At 36.8% G+C, this 17,743-nt stretch overlaps 1 protein-coding gene across 1 annotated transcript in view; it reads left to right on the top strand.

Moving 5' to 3' along the window:
- LOC138977160 (sacsin-like) overlaps positions 1–11,626 on the top strand; it is a 30,353-nt gene extending 18,727 nt beyond the window's left edge. The window contains exons 8-9 of the mRNA XM_070350070.1: positions 193–474; positions 1,197–11,626. Coding sequence (XP_070206171.1) covers positions 193–474; positions 1,197–1,202 — 288 coding nt within the window. The 3' untranslated portion in view covers positions 1,203–11,626. The remainder of the gene's footprint in view (positions 1–192; positions 475–1,196) is intronic.
- The last annotated feature ends 6,117 nt before the right edge of the window (positions 11,627–17,743 follow it).

The raw sequence follows: 17,743 nt of genomic DNA, 5'->3' as shown, positions 1-17,743 counted from the left end.
GACTAGGTCGTAGTTTGATTATTTGATTGAGACCAGTCTTCCTGTAGGGAACATCAACTGACTTTCCCAACTGAAACATTTGTTGAGTCCTCCCTGGATAAAATGTTCCCAACAGGAACCTGGTCTCAATCAAATAATGAAATTACGAGTCAGTCTAAACTGTCGGTCTAAACGTGACTGTTTGAATGACAGGCAGCGGAGAAGGCAGTGAAAGCGTTACTGTTCAGCCGTGACTGCGACGCGTTCGCCTCGGATTCCCACGACGTGGTATACCTTGCTCAGAGAACCAGAAACACACAACTTGCAGATCTGGCCCAGCGACTGGAGTCCCGGGTGGGACCCAACGCGCGCATGTGCTACCCTGACGTCCTGGTGTACCCTAAGATTCCTGCTGATGTGTACACCGACGATGATGTCAGCGTAGCTTTTGAAACTGCCACCGGTATCGTTGACTGTGCCCAGAGATTAATGCAGGTAAGAATTTGTGACGCACGAATATGAGAAGATTACAAATTGTCGTCATCATCATCATCATCATCATCATCATCATCATCATCATCATCATCATGTGGCACAGATATTGGGTTTGAAGAATCATTCTTCTCATCTTCATCTTTGTATTGCTTTTTTGTTGGCTAAAAAAACAAACACTAAAGCACGTTGAGAAAAGGCAGTCTTAAAAAGTTTGCAGGAATGTTGTTGTGGTGTAAACAACGTTTTTGTGTGTATGTGTTTGTGTTTGTGCGCATGCGTTAGAACCCTTTACTTTTGTAAATGGCAGTGTCGATTGATTTCAAGTTCAAATGACCTAACTGCCAAAATAAACCATGTCCACAAAAATGCACTCCTTGTTTTCTTATTTGAGAAAAGTATGTGCATTTATGGATACGAAGAGAGTAGATCCTTGATTCTGTCAAAAAGAAAGTCATGACTGAGTTACTGGTGGGTCGGTTAATGAATTTAGCCAAAAAATGCGGGCTGCCTTGGGTGGATTGTAAATAAAGCTTTGCAGTCTTCTCTGCCTCAAGAAATGTAGTTCCACAAAAAATCAATGTTGATAAACGTTACCAAGTAGAATAAGATATCATACATTGAATTGATAATTTAAAAGCAATACATCGTTATTTGCAATTACACAAAATCGCTAATTGAAAAAGAAAAATGATCCTGGAGATTACTCTGTTGTCTGTTTCTAGGGCTAAAAAGATTCCGAATGCCAGTGCAACGCTTTTGATCTGAATGTGGAACCTATTGCAGGCATGGTTTAACCTTTCATCATGCCACTTTCTTCTGAATTTCGTCATACATCTAAAGACCCTGTAAATAGCGTTGTTGCTTTGTAATAAAATGTACCTTTGAAGTTTTTATTTCAATTTGCAAAGATACCTTGTAATGAATGTTATGCTTTATGCTGATTTTTGTTTGTGTAGTTAAAATCGATTGTACATCTGGAAAAACAAAATGTAAGCAAAGAGTTTTGTGTGTGTCGGAATAACTTAATTTGTCTGCAAAGAAATATTGTTTATGTCTTAGGTACTAAAGTAAACTTTTGAACAATGGATGTGATGTTATAATGCATGGACACACACGTGAAATACTTTGATAACGTGACGACTCCCTTGAATGCTTGTTTTTTATGATGCCTACGACTACAAAGGGACATGATACTGGTGTGCTAACGTGGCCCTTAGAATGCTGGTTTCTTTGATGCCACGACTATTATTGTGTGCAAAAAAGACATTTTCTGACACATATAAAAGGAAGAAATGTGTAACATTCTTCAAGGATTCTTTATGCTTTTTTTGTTTGAAGGATTGAGTTTTTACATCTGCAAAGATTCTGTGTAAATAGGACCCAATTACGCATGTTGTGTGCTTAAATGAAATTCGCAGCACACTGTATGTTATGATCCATACATTGTAAGACTATTGTAAATATGTCAAATCTGTCTACAGACAAATCTGTTTTAAAACACTTTTTTAATTCTTTTTCATAATCGGTTTTATAATATATTAATATTATGTGTGTACGACATAATAAGAACAGGCATGTACAGATTGTTATTTCGGAATGTTGTTTATGTGTGTACCTGAATGGATATGATTATGAATTACCGAAAGTTTTCATCAGAAATAACTCATATTATTTTTTATGAAAAGAAGAACAAGGCCTCATTCTTACTGAGATACACGTTTGTCAGCTGTTGAAGATTGGTGGCGGTGGTACAAATGTGAATGTGCTTGGAGCAACTTTATGAATTATAACCATCCTGCATGTTATGGCGGAGTCACACCAAGACAACGCACGGCCAGCGCACTGAAAATGAATCAAAAAAGAAAAATAATGATCAGTGCGTCGTTGTGTGACCGCGGTTTTGTAGAAGCACATTTTTGTGCATACTCAAAAAATCCCAACGCACACAGCGAATGACAACGAATGCGTAGCGTTGGTCTAGCACGCTCGACGAACGAGTAACGCATATTGACGCACACCCAGCGAACGACAACGCACTGGCCCTAATCGCAATTTTTCGTGATATTTTCAGTGCGCTGGCCGTGCGTCGTCTTGGTGTGACTCCGCCATTAACAGAAATATGAGGACACATTATTCAGATCTCGTGTATATAGTACATATGTTTTTGTGTAAAGATGTTATTTTTGGGTATACCTATTATGGGGTTTATGTAAATGTTTCACTGACTGCATATTTGGAGCTATTGTTGCTCATAGAATTGAAAAAACCCACTTGACTGATAGTTTGTTGTTTAAATTTGGAAGTTATCATTTAAGTATTTGCTCGTCGCGATATAACCTTCGTGGTTGAAAACGACGTTAAACACCAAATAAAGAAAGAAAGAAAGATTTAAGTATTTTTAATGAGCTGTTTTGTTATTTTTTTATGGTATTTGTTTTTAACACATTTTCAGTCAACTTTTGTGTGCATTCTTTTGCAAATGTTGATACCCTGCATTCACTTGGGAGTGACCATGAAATGTTTGCATTAGAAACACAATTCATTAGACGCTTTTAAGGTCATTTGGTGAAAGATTTGTTTGCGGTTTTTTTCACAATGGGAAATGCGGTAGTACCGGTAGTCTGAATAAGTCACGTTTATGATATGTCCCTGCTTTTTGTTTTCAAGCTTTATCGCAAACACATCTTTGCATTTTGCCTTCAAATTCTGTTGTATATTTACAAATATTTGTGAATTTTAGATTTTTTTGTATATGTAGGATAAGGAGTTTGTCATTGTTGCTCTTGTCTGTAGTTCTTGTCGAATTGTCATCTACATGCAATCATAATTGTTGAACACAGTTATTTTTCACAGCACCTGAATCCCTAAATGAATATGATTTTACTGACCTTTCAGACATATGAATATCTTTGACATATATCTGAATGCAGACTTATTTTATTGTGTGGGTATGTAAAATTGCATATTTGTGACAGAATGTAAAATAAGGTCATCCCATATTTGGGATATTTTTGAGATATTTCATAATTATAACATGATTTAAATGTGAAACTGTTTTTTGTCAACATTTTATTCAGCTTTCATGAGCTTTTGTTTGTTATTGTATATTTGCTTGTTGAGCAGGATCATTTACTGAAGATACTTTTGTTTACATGCTAAAACATTATGTTGACTTCCCTGTTTATGAATTTTGAATGTCGCATAAAAATTGTGTGTATTTGTACTTGCTGTTGATGTGAGTTTGATGGATAACATGAGCTTACTTATTTTAAACGTTTGTAATTAATATGATAATTACTCAGGTTAGCTGAGATTTTGTACAAGACATTAGCTGTCTTGGAATGACTAAGCTGTGTGATACAGACTAGGCTGTGCAAGAATTCTGATAGTAATGCGATTTTTTTTCATTGCTGATGTCATGTTTCTGGAAAAGACTACAGGATTGCTTGTTATATATTTGTCCTAATTGAAATGAATTTCTTTTTACTTAAACTTTTTTGTGATGTTTTCTTTTGTAAACTGTGTATGTTAAAGATAACAAGAACAATCCCCAGTGTGGGACCCCTTTTGCTTCTTTTCAAAAACTGTACAAAAACTAGTTCAATTTTTGTTTGTTGGTGGTGTTGAATTGTTGGTTATTATATATATATTTTTTTTTTAGTGGAGTGGAGGTGGGCTGGAGGCTAATTTTCATATACAGCAGTAAACGCAAGTGAGATCTGCTCGTTCACACTGGAGTGTAATATTTGTTTAATACAGTGCTTACATGAAATTTGAGCTTTTAACTGTTTTCTTCTTGAAGGGTGCACTTGTTTCGAGTCCTTTGTTTTGTTTTTGGATTGCCAGAATCTTTTGGAGGCTTTAATTTTGGAACACCTTAGTTGAAAGACTGCATGTTGAGATGCGCTTTGTTGTTGATTACAAGAAGCTCTTGTTTATATTCATTAAGTAAATATTGTGTTTACACAATCTCATTTCCGCATATGTTAACGCTGTTTTACTTGTGTGTGTATATATATATATAATATATAATATAATTCCGCCTTACGTTCTTTTTTAACTTCATCATTCTATCACCCTGAAGAACCCCGAAAATTTGGATCATCATCAATAAACATATTCCATATTCATCACACAAGCTTTTGAGGAGATTGTTTTTAAATATTTGCCTATATAAACTGTTTAATGTGTTTACTGTACATAAATCACCATGAATTCTTTGTTCAGACTTTTTGCAGAGTTGAGATAATTTGAAGCTGTTCATTTTTTATATTTTAAAATTTCCATGAAAACGTATTGATGATACATTTATAAGTAAGAATCTTCTATGCCTGCAAATTGAATAGAAGTAATTCTTGAACTGACACATTCATTCTTGCAACAAAATGGCACTTTTGTTTCTTAAATTGGAGATAGGATGCAAAAAGAATTCATCCAATTGCATTAACATTTAAACTTGTTTTTCCATGTCTATTTGTGGGTTTCCTTTTTTTAAGCCCTTGTCACATAAATATTCTCATTTTCATGTTTGCTGACTACCATTTTGAGTGCATTTGATGTGTTCTGCATCACTAAAAAACATAATTATCATGCAAAATGTACTACTTTCTGTTTTCTTTTTTTTGCACTGGACGTTTTAAATATTTGAGTTTTACAGTTTATCAGACATACACCACTGGTGACATATATATGACTCCTCATTCTAATAAATTGATCATTGACTACATTCATCATATGTATGTTTAGTATTTACTGACGCTGTCAGCTTGTGTTGAAATATGTTTTTATGTTTCAGCTTTCTCTTTCTGTGGACATTTTCGTGTGTTTTTTGTACATAGCTTTTTGTAGAGATTAATAACTAGCAGAGATGTCAATTTCAATGTGTAATCTATTCCAATGTCATTGTTTCAATCACCATTACCTATATATAGGTATATAACCTAGCAGATGAACAGAAAATGAACGCACTTCCTGTAAATTACAGACATGTTGAAATATTGTTAAATGGTAGCGAAAACCTTTCTCTTTGCACCAACAAGCTTATTTTTGAAAGTGTCCAATCGTTTATCCATGAATCTGGTCGTTTTTGTTGATTTGACTCAGTACCCATATTCATGCCAACAACCCTTATTTTATATGCATTTTTCAAATATATATTTAGCGAGCTACTGCTTATTTGCCACAGTATTATAGTGTGTCATGTACTATGTATATTCTTTTTTGGATGCGCTAACCACCTTCATCTTTTATATGTACCTACCGTTCTTTCCTCCCACCTCCACCCTCCCCCCTCTTCCTCCTGCTAGCTTTTTCTTATTCGTTCTGATTTGCTTTAACTATGCTTTTCATCTAGATAGTTCCACAATTTATAAGTAATGCTTGTCCGACATCATATTTGTGTTATTTTCCTACTACGTAGGGCGCGTAATATAAGCGTTCGCTTGAGTTCGTGTCCCTATTGTTTATCGTTGTATTATTGTATCATGTTAGATTTAATAAAACATTGTTTAAACCAAATGAATTATGATGTCACAATTTGTATTTGGTACTAAACAATGCAGCTTCATGAAATACTTAATGTCTGTTTGTTTTGCCTCACTCAGTCGAAGTTTAAGGCAGTACTGTCAAGATATATTTTTGAGATTCAGTATGTTTTCAAAGGTTGTTCATACGCTGTTTTTCCGTTCATGTTCATGCTTGATTCATCGAAACAATAAATTCAGTGTACATAGTTTCCACCTACTAAACTTAAGTAATTTCTTGTTGATGTTAGATTTGAAGTTTTCTTATGATAGGATACGTATGTTTGTGCACTCTGATGATGATTATTTAAATCAAATATCGCAATCATGAAATGAGCCATCCTGCATTCAAAGCTGATGTGCTGGGACTGTTATTTTGAGGAATATGATTTGAGATCAAATAACCAAAGGGAAGTAAGCGCTCAAAATGCATACGACATTTGTAATGGAGTAAGCGAGAGTTATACGCTTACTTCCCTTTGGTTATTTGCTCTAAACAACGCTCTGCCTTTCGTTTAAGAATATGATTTGGTCAAATATATCTTCCCCTGTGTCTAACGTTTGCTTACATTCTTTCTCTCTTATTGTGTATAATACATAAATAAATGAATAAATAAATAACAACCCCGGCAACACATGCATGACCGCAACACAGTGGCCTAGTGGTAAGGCGTCCGCCCAATGAGCGGGAGGTCGTGGGTACGAACCCCGGCCGGGTCATACCTAGGCTAAGACTTTAAAATTGGCAGTCTAGTGGCTGCTCCGCCTGGCGTTTGGCATTATAGGGTTAGTGCTAGGACTGGTTGGTCCGGTGTCAGAATAATGTGACTGGGTGAGACACGAAGCCTGTGCTGCGACTTCTGTCTTGTGTGTGGCGCACGTTAAATGTCAAAGCAGCACCGCCCTGATATCACCCTTCGTGGTGGACTGGGCGTTAAGCAAACAAACAAACACATGCATGCACACACAGTCTCACTAATAAAGTAGAGCTGGTGTTGAAAAGACTAATTGTGTAATTATGTTTTTCAAAGAGTCACAGCTTTTGGAGAATTTTGTATTGACATATATGGGGAATTTAATGAAAGTTACTCCTTTGTTTTGTATTGGTTATATTGTTGACAGATCGAAATAATTGTGCCGCTTTGATGGTTTTGTATTATACAGCTAAATACTTACTGTGCTCTAATATTCACGCATTTTTGACTAATCTGAGGTAGGTATTTAATAAACAACCAAATATTGATTCTGTAGAATAGTTGATGTTTTGCTTAATGTTTGTCAGTTTAATTTTATCATGTGGTTTTGAGCACTGTGCTTGAAACAGACACTCTATTGAAGCTGTTTTGTGCAAATGCACTTTTGATCGATCTTGAATATCTTATTTGAGTCACTTACACGGTGACATGTTTGTAGCTTTTAGAATGGGACTGTTAGTATGCAGTTACAGAATACTGTTGTGGACATATTTTGAGTGTATAATTTTCTAGATTAACGAAATCAGTTTAAGTACTTTTAATTAAAATATTCAGCCACATGCACTTGATTAAATTCATTGATCAAATTGCACATTGCAGGAAGGTTTTGATCACTTAATGGATTGTATAAAGCCATGCATTGGAATTAAGTATTGATGATGTATTCTGCTATTCACGTATACCAAGAAAAAAAATCAATACTGCTTTTTTTTATCTTTTTTTTTACACCTTTAAGTATATACAAATCAGAGAGATGTTGTTAACTGCTGAAAAGGATTTTGCTGACAGGCTTAACAGACGAAGTAGCTGAAGGAAGCTGTGGTTAACTGGGAGAACAGTTTTGAGCAGTAAATGTGCTACTTATTTGCTTTGTTTGGTAATCCTGATATATATAATTTTAACAAGTCATTGGTTATGAAAATTATTTTGTTCAAAACGGTTTATAGCATTCGACTTTAAATACCCCCCGCGGGTTAGGGGGAAGAATTTACCCGATGCTCCCCAGCATGTCGTAAGAGGCGACTAACGGATTCTGTTTCTCTTTTTACCCTTGTTAAGTGTTTCTTGTATAGAATATAGTCAATGTTTGTAAAGATTTTAGTCAAGCAGTATGTAAGAAATTTTAAGTCCTTTGTACTGGAAACTTGCATTCTCCCAGTAAGGTAATATATTGTACTACGTTGCAAGCCCCTGGAGCAAATTTTTGATTAGTGCTTTTGTGAACAAGAAACAATTGACAAGTGGCTCTATCCCATCTCCCCCCTTTCCTCCGTCGCGATATAACCTTGAATGGTTGAAAACGACGTTAAACACCAAAAATAAAGAAAAAGAAAGAATAGGCGCTTAGAACTATTTTAGGACTAGCGCCCTATAAATATCCTTATTATTATTATTATAAGTAATGCAACCATGTTTGCATGTTTAATACTTGTTAGCCTTGTGTTATATTTTTATTTGCAAGTTGTTCTAAAGCCTGTTTGTAATAGTTGCAAAAGGAGGATTAGGAGCAGAAGGAGGAGTGACGATGGTAAACGTTGATTTGACAAAGGACTGAGAAAAATCGTACCTTGCTCTTCCTGCATTACTCTTAGTACTCAATCCCCTTTCTTTGTTGATTGATACACGAATACATAGATTAGTCTATAATAGTTCAGTTTGATGCCTACAAAACTGGTGAATTATTGTTTTATTCTGATCGGCTTTAAATTTGTTACATTTGTTTATATTTGTTAAACAGCAACAAGTCACTCCAAATCGGCTGTTGATTAATTCACTTTGAACCAAAAGCGCAAAGCAGACCTGGGAACCTATACGATTTCGCCGTATTTTGTACGCATGATTGTCGAGAATACGCTCAGTACGGCGGTCAGTGGGAAAAAAATACGACGAGAAAAATTCCTAGACTACTTTTCTTCACAAGCCCATCCTGAAGCCGATCCAGTATTTTGGCACATGATTACGTCACTATATTAGCCGCCGTCGAAACAAATATAATCGGATCGTGTCAATCAATCAAAACAACCAGGCAAACGAAAGTTCGGTATTTGGCGAAATCAGCTCCGAGAATAAACAAGTGAAACAAAGAAGAAAAGTGAAAAGGTTTGAAGAAAAATATCACACACACACACACAATTTGTAACCAACACACACATGTAGTCCCGCCTGGAATAAGCTTTATTGGAATGATTTACGACTTTTGCGCACATTTCGAGCAGACGAAAACACAACATGGCGGCTCTCGCTCCTCCAACTATCTCGAGACACAAAAAAACGAAATCTCGCGCGCGCGAGATCCTGATACATCCGGTGTTTCTCTGTACGCTTGTCACGACGACTTGTTGACAAACGAAGATTCGCGAAAGAAAGAGAAAAGCGCCGAGCCTTGAGTAGAGAGCTAATAAAGTACCGGTAATCGCTAATCGAGCGAAATGAAAATCCGCGGCGACTTCCATTAGGTGAATGCTATTCAAGTTTAGGTAACGTTTTAGCCGCATCTTTTTATAAGCCGCAATGCGATTCTTTTTTTTAAGTCGCGGCTTGTAGTCCGTCAAATACGGTACAGTTTTTGTCAGTAAAAATGGAAAAAAGCATTTGTTTTAAATGCATAGGTAAACTTAATTAACGGTGTGACGGACGCGCATGAGGCATGTTTTAATCACGGATGTGCAAACGCTGTGTGGAGTATGCTCATTTTTTTGAAAATACACCAAATTTGTTTGAGAATACTCAAAGTGCAAAACAGGGGTTCCCAGGTCTGGCAAAGTGGTACACGTTGTGTATTTGGCTCCAATTGAAAGTATGATTCCGATTCCGATTTCAAAAAGAACACAGTTATGCAATGACTTTATGTTGCGAAAAAAAAGTACACAGACAAAAACAACGTGTTTAAGAAAGAAACATGTAAACAAATACCCCCCTAAAAATTGAAATAATAAAGAAAACTTAGCGCAGGAGAAGACGTCTTATAAGAAATAAACGTACCTGATGTAAACTAACATCTATGTATGTGTAAAGAATGCGGCTTGCTTTCACAAGAAACTGAATGCGGTAAGCAGCTTTTATTGACTGGGCAATACCGTATTCAACTTATGAAGACTCGTAGCAAAGAAGTGACACACAGGTTTTACCGCTCGGATGAAACTTCTCAAGATATGTTGAAGATAAAAGTCGCTTGTTCATTTCAATATTCTCTCAGGTCCGAGGACATTGGTTCCGCATAAGTCTCTTATATCATACTTTTCCATCGCCAACTAGTAGTGGACTTTCTGGGGAATGATCTTTGATTTTTGATTCAAATTGTAGTCATTTATTAACTTTATTAGCCATGTATGTGTGTTTGCATATATATCTGTTTCTTTTTTGTGTGCCTTATTAGTTATTGTCCATGTTTATCCGAGCTTTCCTGCACTTGCGAAAATAAAATTTTTCACGCGTTATTTATAATTAATTACTAGAGAATGTATGTGCCAGTTTACTCGATGATGACTGCATTGGAAAACGACTTCAATATTGCTCTCCAAAATTTACTTTCACGATTAATATGAACATTTTCTATTGATAAGGTAAACCTTGGGTGTGTTATATACTACCAGTCATCCTTATTGTGTAGGGACATTATAAGATGTTTGATGGGTTGTTGACAGACCAGCTTTTTTGTCTGTCCGAGGGGGAGCATATCGACTTTTGTTTCATATTTATTGACCAAGGCCGAAGCTGAGCACGGTGATCGAATGTGGAAGCTACGTTTGGTCAAAGGTCACAGAAGATTTGCGTCGTGCAGCGAAGGAAAGAATCGCGATCTTGTTTCCGACTCGGTACCTCTTTGTTTTTCATTAGACCTGTCATTCTGCTTGCTCGGCTTTGTTAGATGTTTGCATATCGTGTTGCTATTTTCTTTGCTTTTATTATTGTTTCTTACTTGTGCTTCGTTTATCGATACAACGTCTTGTGCACGGGTCAAAATGTGTGTGTCAGGTGTCGTTTTACTTGAACTTGACGTTCGTGTTTCTCCGAACGTCTGTGTATCGAAACACAGATACACGCACTCCGTGACTTTGTAAGAAGACATAACATATCGGTAGGTTTCATTTGTTTGTGACGAATTTATTGAAGTAGTTTTGTTTTTTTGTTTACTTTTGCCAGTTTGCCAGTTCGTTTTTGGAACTTTGCAAAGCAGTGTCTTGTCGTCTGTTTAGGTCTGGGGAAACGCCAATGAAAAGAGCCGAAGAATCCTCGAGCGTTTCTATTGGGTTTGCTTTTGATTATCCATGTAATAGGGCTTCCTGCAACTATGGTAACCGGGGATTTATTCCCCGGGGAACATGAGATTTATTTCCCAGGTGCTTGTGAATGAAAACTCGTGAAAATGATGACAATAAAAATTGTGCAAGCTTTGCCTTAAAAATAAAATCCAAAACTCCAAAGCAGGCACTACTACTGTATGGACATTGTTGACATCAACGTTATCAGCAATTCCTGCATGTTTTTTTCTTCTTTCCTTTTTTGTATATTTTTTCAGTTTTTAATTGAAACATTTTGTAAGCAATGAAGCCACATTGTTTAGGCTAGGCCTCTAGAAATGTAACTAACTAATGATTCTTTACGTCATCGCAGGTCTCTAAATCTAACAGGGATATTAACTGGTGATGCTCTTAACCTTCGCCGTAGGTCGTGAGTACTTTAGTAACAGTCCGGACTTTAATTGCGAATATCTCGAAAACTAGGTGGAATTCTGTAATGAGCTTTTGGAAATGCCTCAAACACCTAAAAATCTATTATCTCCTAAACCCGCATTAAAATTGATTGACAGGTAATTAAATAAACAAAGGTCAAACATCGACTATCTTTGCAGCACGTCGTGAGACACTATGTAACCATACTTCTAACAGTGTAATGTGACTTTCTGGTTCTCTTTCTGAGAAGAGTTCTGATCTATTTCAAGATGGCTCAAGGAACAAGCAGCGAACTCGAGCGGGAGTTTGAGAACCGCGGGAAAGTTTTTCTTTTACATCCTGTTCTTTTTGTATCGTGTGCATTGGATAAAGTTGTGTTCCTGTGCCGGTCCATTGTGTTCGCGGCTTACATCAACAAATGACTGAGTTTATGTTTCTCTTTCTCAGAAGAGTTCTCAACTTTCAAGGGGCCAGTTCGGGGTTGTGTTATTTTCAACCATACACATTGAGTAGTGGATTTGTAGATTGAAACCCTGATTGGGCCTTCGATGTGTACACAGAAGTTTTCAGACAAAATCGCGATTGTAAGGGAGATAATTGTGGGTTCGATGTCAAAATAAAAGCTGAGTTATGGTTCCTGTTTATTTCAGGTAAAAATTAACTTGGTGCGTAATTACACAACACGTAAAAGATAAATGTAAGTACAAAATCGGAAATATATTTAGTTTGATAATCTAATTCAATGAAAAGCCTGATTTCTGTATTTTTTTCCTTTTTATATTTAGTCAAGTTTTGACTAAATATTTTAACATCGAGGGGGAATCGAAACGAGGGTCGTGGTGTATGTGTGTGCGTGTGTGCGTGCGTGCGTGTGTGCGTGTGTGTGTGTGTGTGTGTGTAGAGCGATTCAGACTAAACTACTGGACCGATCTTTAGGAAATTTGACATGAGAGTTCCTGGGTATGAAATCCCGGAACGTTTTTTTTTCATTTTTTTGATAAATGTCTTTGATGACGTCATATCCGGCTTTTCGTGAAAGTTGAGGCGGCACTGTCACGCCCTCATTTTTTAACCAAATTGGTTCAAATTTTGGTCAAGTAATCTTCGACGAAGCCCGGGGTTCGGTATTGCATTTCAGCTTGGTGGCTTAAAAATTAATTGATGACTTTGGTCATTAAAAATCTGAAAATTGTAAAAAAAAATTAAAATTTATAAAACGATCCAAATTTACGTTTATCTTATTCTCCATCATTTGCTGATTCCAAAAACATATAAATATGTTATATTCGGATTAAAAACAAGCTCTGAAAATTAAATATATAAAAATTATTATCAAAATTAAATTGTCCAAATCAATTTAAAAACACTTTCATCTTATTCCTTGTCGGTTCCTGATTCCAAAAACATATAGATATGATATGTTTGGATTAAAAACACGCTCAGAAAGTTAAAACAAAGAGAGGTACAGAAAAGCGTGCTATTCTTCTTAGCGCAACTACTACCCCGCTCTTCTTGTCAATTTCACTGCCTTTGCCATGAGCGGTGGACTGACGATGCTACGAGTATACGGTCTTGCTGAAAAATGGCAGCTACTTGACTAAATATTGTATTTTCGCCTTACGCGACTTGTTTTTTCTTGTTCTTGTTTTGTTTACCCGTGCATATTTTTCCTTCTTTGAGAAGTATGGTTACATGGGTACTCACGACGTGCTGCAAAGAATGTTTATAGCGACCTACGGCGAAGGTTAAACAAAAAAATCGAATTATAAATCTTGTGTAGCTTATGTCGTAGAGACCCATCTTTCCATTTAACCTTATGGATAATACTACAATTTGTCATTCATTATTTGATTGTTGAGTAGTGGCTGTATGACATTTTGGTTGAAGAAACTTTACTTTTTACGAATACACAAGCTTCCCCCTTCCATGTAAGTGTATAGTGAAAACCAACATCGTAAAACCTAGCATTGAAAGCTCACAAAAAACAAAAATATCAGGAGGCACTTGATTTACTAATAAAGACTGTGACTCCTTGATTTCCAGGTAATCGGAAAATCAAACGAGATTAATATTTGCTTGATGTCTTTTGATTTAGGTGCTTTTGCTTTGCCTTTTGGAATAAACTTTTTTGTTTTAAACTGTGTGTGTGTGTGTGTGTGTGTGTGTGTGTGTGTGTGTGTGTGTGTGTGTGTGTGAGAATATTGCTCGCCTGTTGGATTTCTTCTTTGGTCATATTGCTAAATAAGAGTCAGGAGTAGGTCAAAAGATCTAGCTTACTGGAAATCTCTGTCTCTCTCTCTCTCTCTCGTGCGTGTTTGTGTGTATTTGTGTGTTCGCCGGCAGTGAGTGCGTGTTTGTGTGTGCCCGCAGACGTGCGTGCGTGAGTGTCTTTGTGTGTTTGCGCAGTGGCTTTGCTTACGTTTACAACTGAATATTCTCTGCACATGGTGAAAGGGCAGGTTGGAATATTAGGCTCAGCCTAAAACGTTATCCTTTCGTTCAGAAATAAAGTTTAGAGTTCTGAGTTTTCCCTCACTCTGTCTCTGTCTCTGTCTCTCTCTCTCACACACACACACAATCACTGAGCGGCAAGGATGACATATACGTACTCAGGCCTGTGATTCATATTGAATCACTGAGCAACAGACAAAAACAGACACGACGGCAGCTGATCATTCTATCACTTCGTGCACTGCCACTAGTGTGTCAGTCCAGCATGGCCAGTAATTGGCAGCCAAAGCCGTCCAACTAGACGAACCCAGCCAGCAAAATTTTGCGCAGCGAATGCGTGTCGCAGTCGCCAAACTCTGCGTAACAACTGCACTGGACGCATGCGTAACGCGCGCGATTTTGCAAAGCGAAATACATGCGTGACACACTCGTTTTCCCTCAGATTACGCAGACCATACGCACCTCCAGCGCACGCTTATTTGACACCAAGACAAATTCGCACTCTCCACGCAGACGTCACGATTGCTTTACGCATTCTCACGCTATTAACGCGCTCTCCACGCAGACGACGCGATTGCTTTACGCATTTAACGCGCTCTTGACGCAGATGTCCTGATCATCTTACGCACTCTCCACGCAGATGTCACAAATTATTGACGCATTCTCAGGCATTACGCGCTTTTTACGCTCTCTTCACGCAGATGTCACAATTGCTGTACGCATTCTCACGCATTTGACGCACTCTCCACGCAGATGTCACAATTGCTTTACGCATTCTCACGCATTTGACGCACTCTCCACGCAGATGTCACGATTGACCTACACAATTTTACGCAGACCACACAACCGCTTTACGCACTCACAAACAAATAATGGTCAGTGCACAACATTGTATTGATCCAGAAAGACAAAGGTCAAGCGTGCAGGTTCGATAACAGAGATGATCATAATTATGTACAAGTTCTAAAACAAAAATGCAGTCAAATAAATTGATTAAAACAAAGGAGAGATTTGAATCTCGCTTATTGCCATTGTGACTTCCAGGTTTTAATTTCACTGCATTTTGACATACCAGCAGCACGGAAACAAAAATGATCAAAATACTATTCAAAGCAGAATTCAAATTGGCAGAACAAAGAATAAATAGAACAAAACCCTGATAGTCATCATCGATACGCCGTAGTACATGCAGTGAAGAATCCAGTATAACTTATAAGAGAGAATTTTGATGTACACTCGTCACTATATCACATTGATGTAAACAAATAAATAAATAATTGGCACAGCCTAGGCATAGGCAGCAGTGAGTTGTATCAACATGTTTGAATACAGAACAGCAACAAAAAGAGAAAAAAAGTTCTACAAGCCAGCTAATAGTTGAACTTCAGATTACTAATGATATCACAAACAAACACTTAGTTAATGCCCATTCTCCAGGGATCGAAATCCAGTCAATGTACACCAAACTAGGATAACACATACATTTAGAATCTATCACGACTGCATAAAACATTGGTATGCAATTCACAAAGCAAGGAACTTGAAACATGAACATTGACATTAAACGTATGTGCCCCACACACATTTCGGACAAGGCAGCTGAACGAAATTCAGATGTGGATGGAGCACAAAATAATTAGATGGGGCGGCGTGAAAGCATACTGGGACAAGGAACAAGCAAGAGAAAGAGGATAAGAAGATAAAAGGAAGAACAAACAGAAGAATAAGAAAGAAAAAAACAAAATAAGAGAAGGAGAGAGAAAAAAAAAAGGAAAAGAAAAAAAAAGGAAAAAAAGGGAGACAATCATATGAATGTGTACCATTTAAATAAAAGAAATTAAAAAAATTACTTTTAAAAAGGAGACATTTCAGGTTTTGATTTAAAGTGTGTTAACATATTCACATATACCAGTAACTTTGCATGGAAAAAAAAAGGTCACAATGATTTGAAGCAAATTCAAATGCCAGAGAAAAAACAGAACAAAACCCTGATGTCATCATTGATAATCAGTGGTACGTTCAGTGAAGAAAAAACAATTGACACAACCTAGACATGGGCAGCAGTGAGTTATCAAGTTTCACTACACAAAAGTAACAACTACAATAATGAAACAAAAGGTAAAATGCCAGCTAATAGTCAAAATTCAGAACAATATCAAAAAGAAACACTTATTCAATGCCCCTTCTCCACTGATATGTATAAGCACACCAACATGACATAAACTCATAAATTAAAAAAAAAACATGACATAAAACTCATAAATTAAAAAAAACTTATCAGACTGCGTAAAACATAGGTTTGCCATCTCAAAATGGATGTAAAACACGCAGCTTACTCACAAAATGATAGACAAGTCTCCAGCGGCCAGCTGCTCAGCAAACAAAATAAGGTGGCGAGGATCAATATAATTGAAATGCATTTTTTTTGCTGTTTCGGAGAGAACTTTGCTTCATTTACCTTACACTGCCTGCATTCAAGGGCTAAATTTTTATCAGGTGCACCAAGACTTACATCTATAGAAATCCAATCATAACGGTTTTAACAGCAAAAAAACAAATATATATTTCTAGTCTCGCTTCTAAATTCTCAACTCAACTCCAAAAAATAATAAAGAACAACAAAAACCCGCATCATGCATTGTCTCCTTCAAGCTGCCTAGGTTGTTTGCGTTCGACTCCCATAAATGACAAGGAATTGTTAAAACCTTTTCTTTCTATTTGTTCACTTTTTGTTTTCTTCTTTTCTGAACTCTTTATACTTGTATTTTATTCATTTTAATTTAGCCTGAAGGTTTGAGTCGTGTATTAAAAATCGAATATAGTGTGTAAGTGCCCTTGAACAGCTTTTTCAGAATCATGTATTCTATATTTTTAGTATGGGATACCCACAAGAAAAGTTCAAATGCATCCATGCGTCTCCACTGATAGTAATGGTAGTTGAGCACTTCCAGTTTAGTCTTCTGTTGTTCTGACACAACCTAAAAGGGTACATCATGTCTGAACATCATCTGTAGAAGAGTGTGACGTTTAAAGCTTAGCTTAAATAATGTCCAACAAAACCCCAGACTCTTCTGTACATTACCCATCAGCCACACAGACCTGAACTGTGAAATACAATTACTCACTAGCAATTTCTCAGGCGAGTCAAATCTTACATTCATCAAATTTTTGCAACTAGCATTGTAAATAAGCCTACAGAGATTACAAAGTTCAATTACTGCAAACCAAATCATGAAGGCTCTTCCATGGCCTGTTGTCTCTTTCTTTTATCACTGGCTTCCAAAAACCAGTCTTGAACGGCCGTCTTCAAGGTCTTGACCTGTGGCACCCGTACAGCTTCACGGAACAGCCTCTGCATGACAAAACAAAAAAATAACATGAACTTAGATCATCAAACAACTATCACTGATTTGAGAAAAGTCTCAAGTTTATTTCCTGACGCCTGTAAACTTGCATACACACCATACGCTTTTACAACACACCAACTATACTTGAGTTAGGAAATTACAACACATTGTAATCCTTGTAGAAGAGAAGTAAAAAAAAATACCTACCCTAATATTTGTTTTAACCCTTTCGCTGCCAATCAAAACTTGGGTATGTGCATTCCTGACTGCCAGGGAATATTGGAGTTTGGGGTGTAATAATT

Source organism: Littorina saxatilis, linkage group LG9, assembly GCF_037325665.1.
Source record: "Littorina saxatilis isolate snail1 linkage group LG9, US_GU_Lsax_2.0, whole genome shotgun sequence".
Classification (NCBI taxonomy): Eukaryota; Metazoa; Mollusca; class Gastropoda; order Littorinimorpha; family Littorinidae; genus Littorina; species Littorina saxatilis.
Note: the sequence above shows the minus strand (reverse complement) of the source record. Positions and strands in the feature narration are given on the sequence as shown.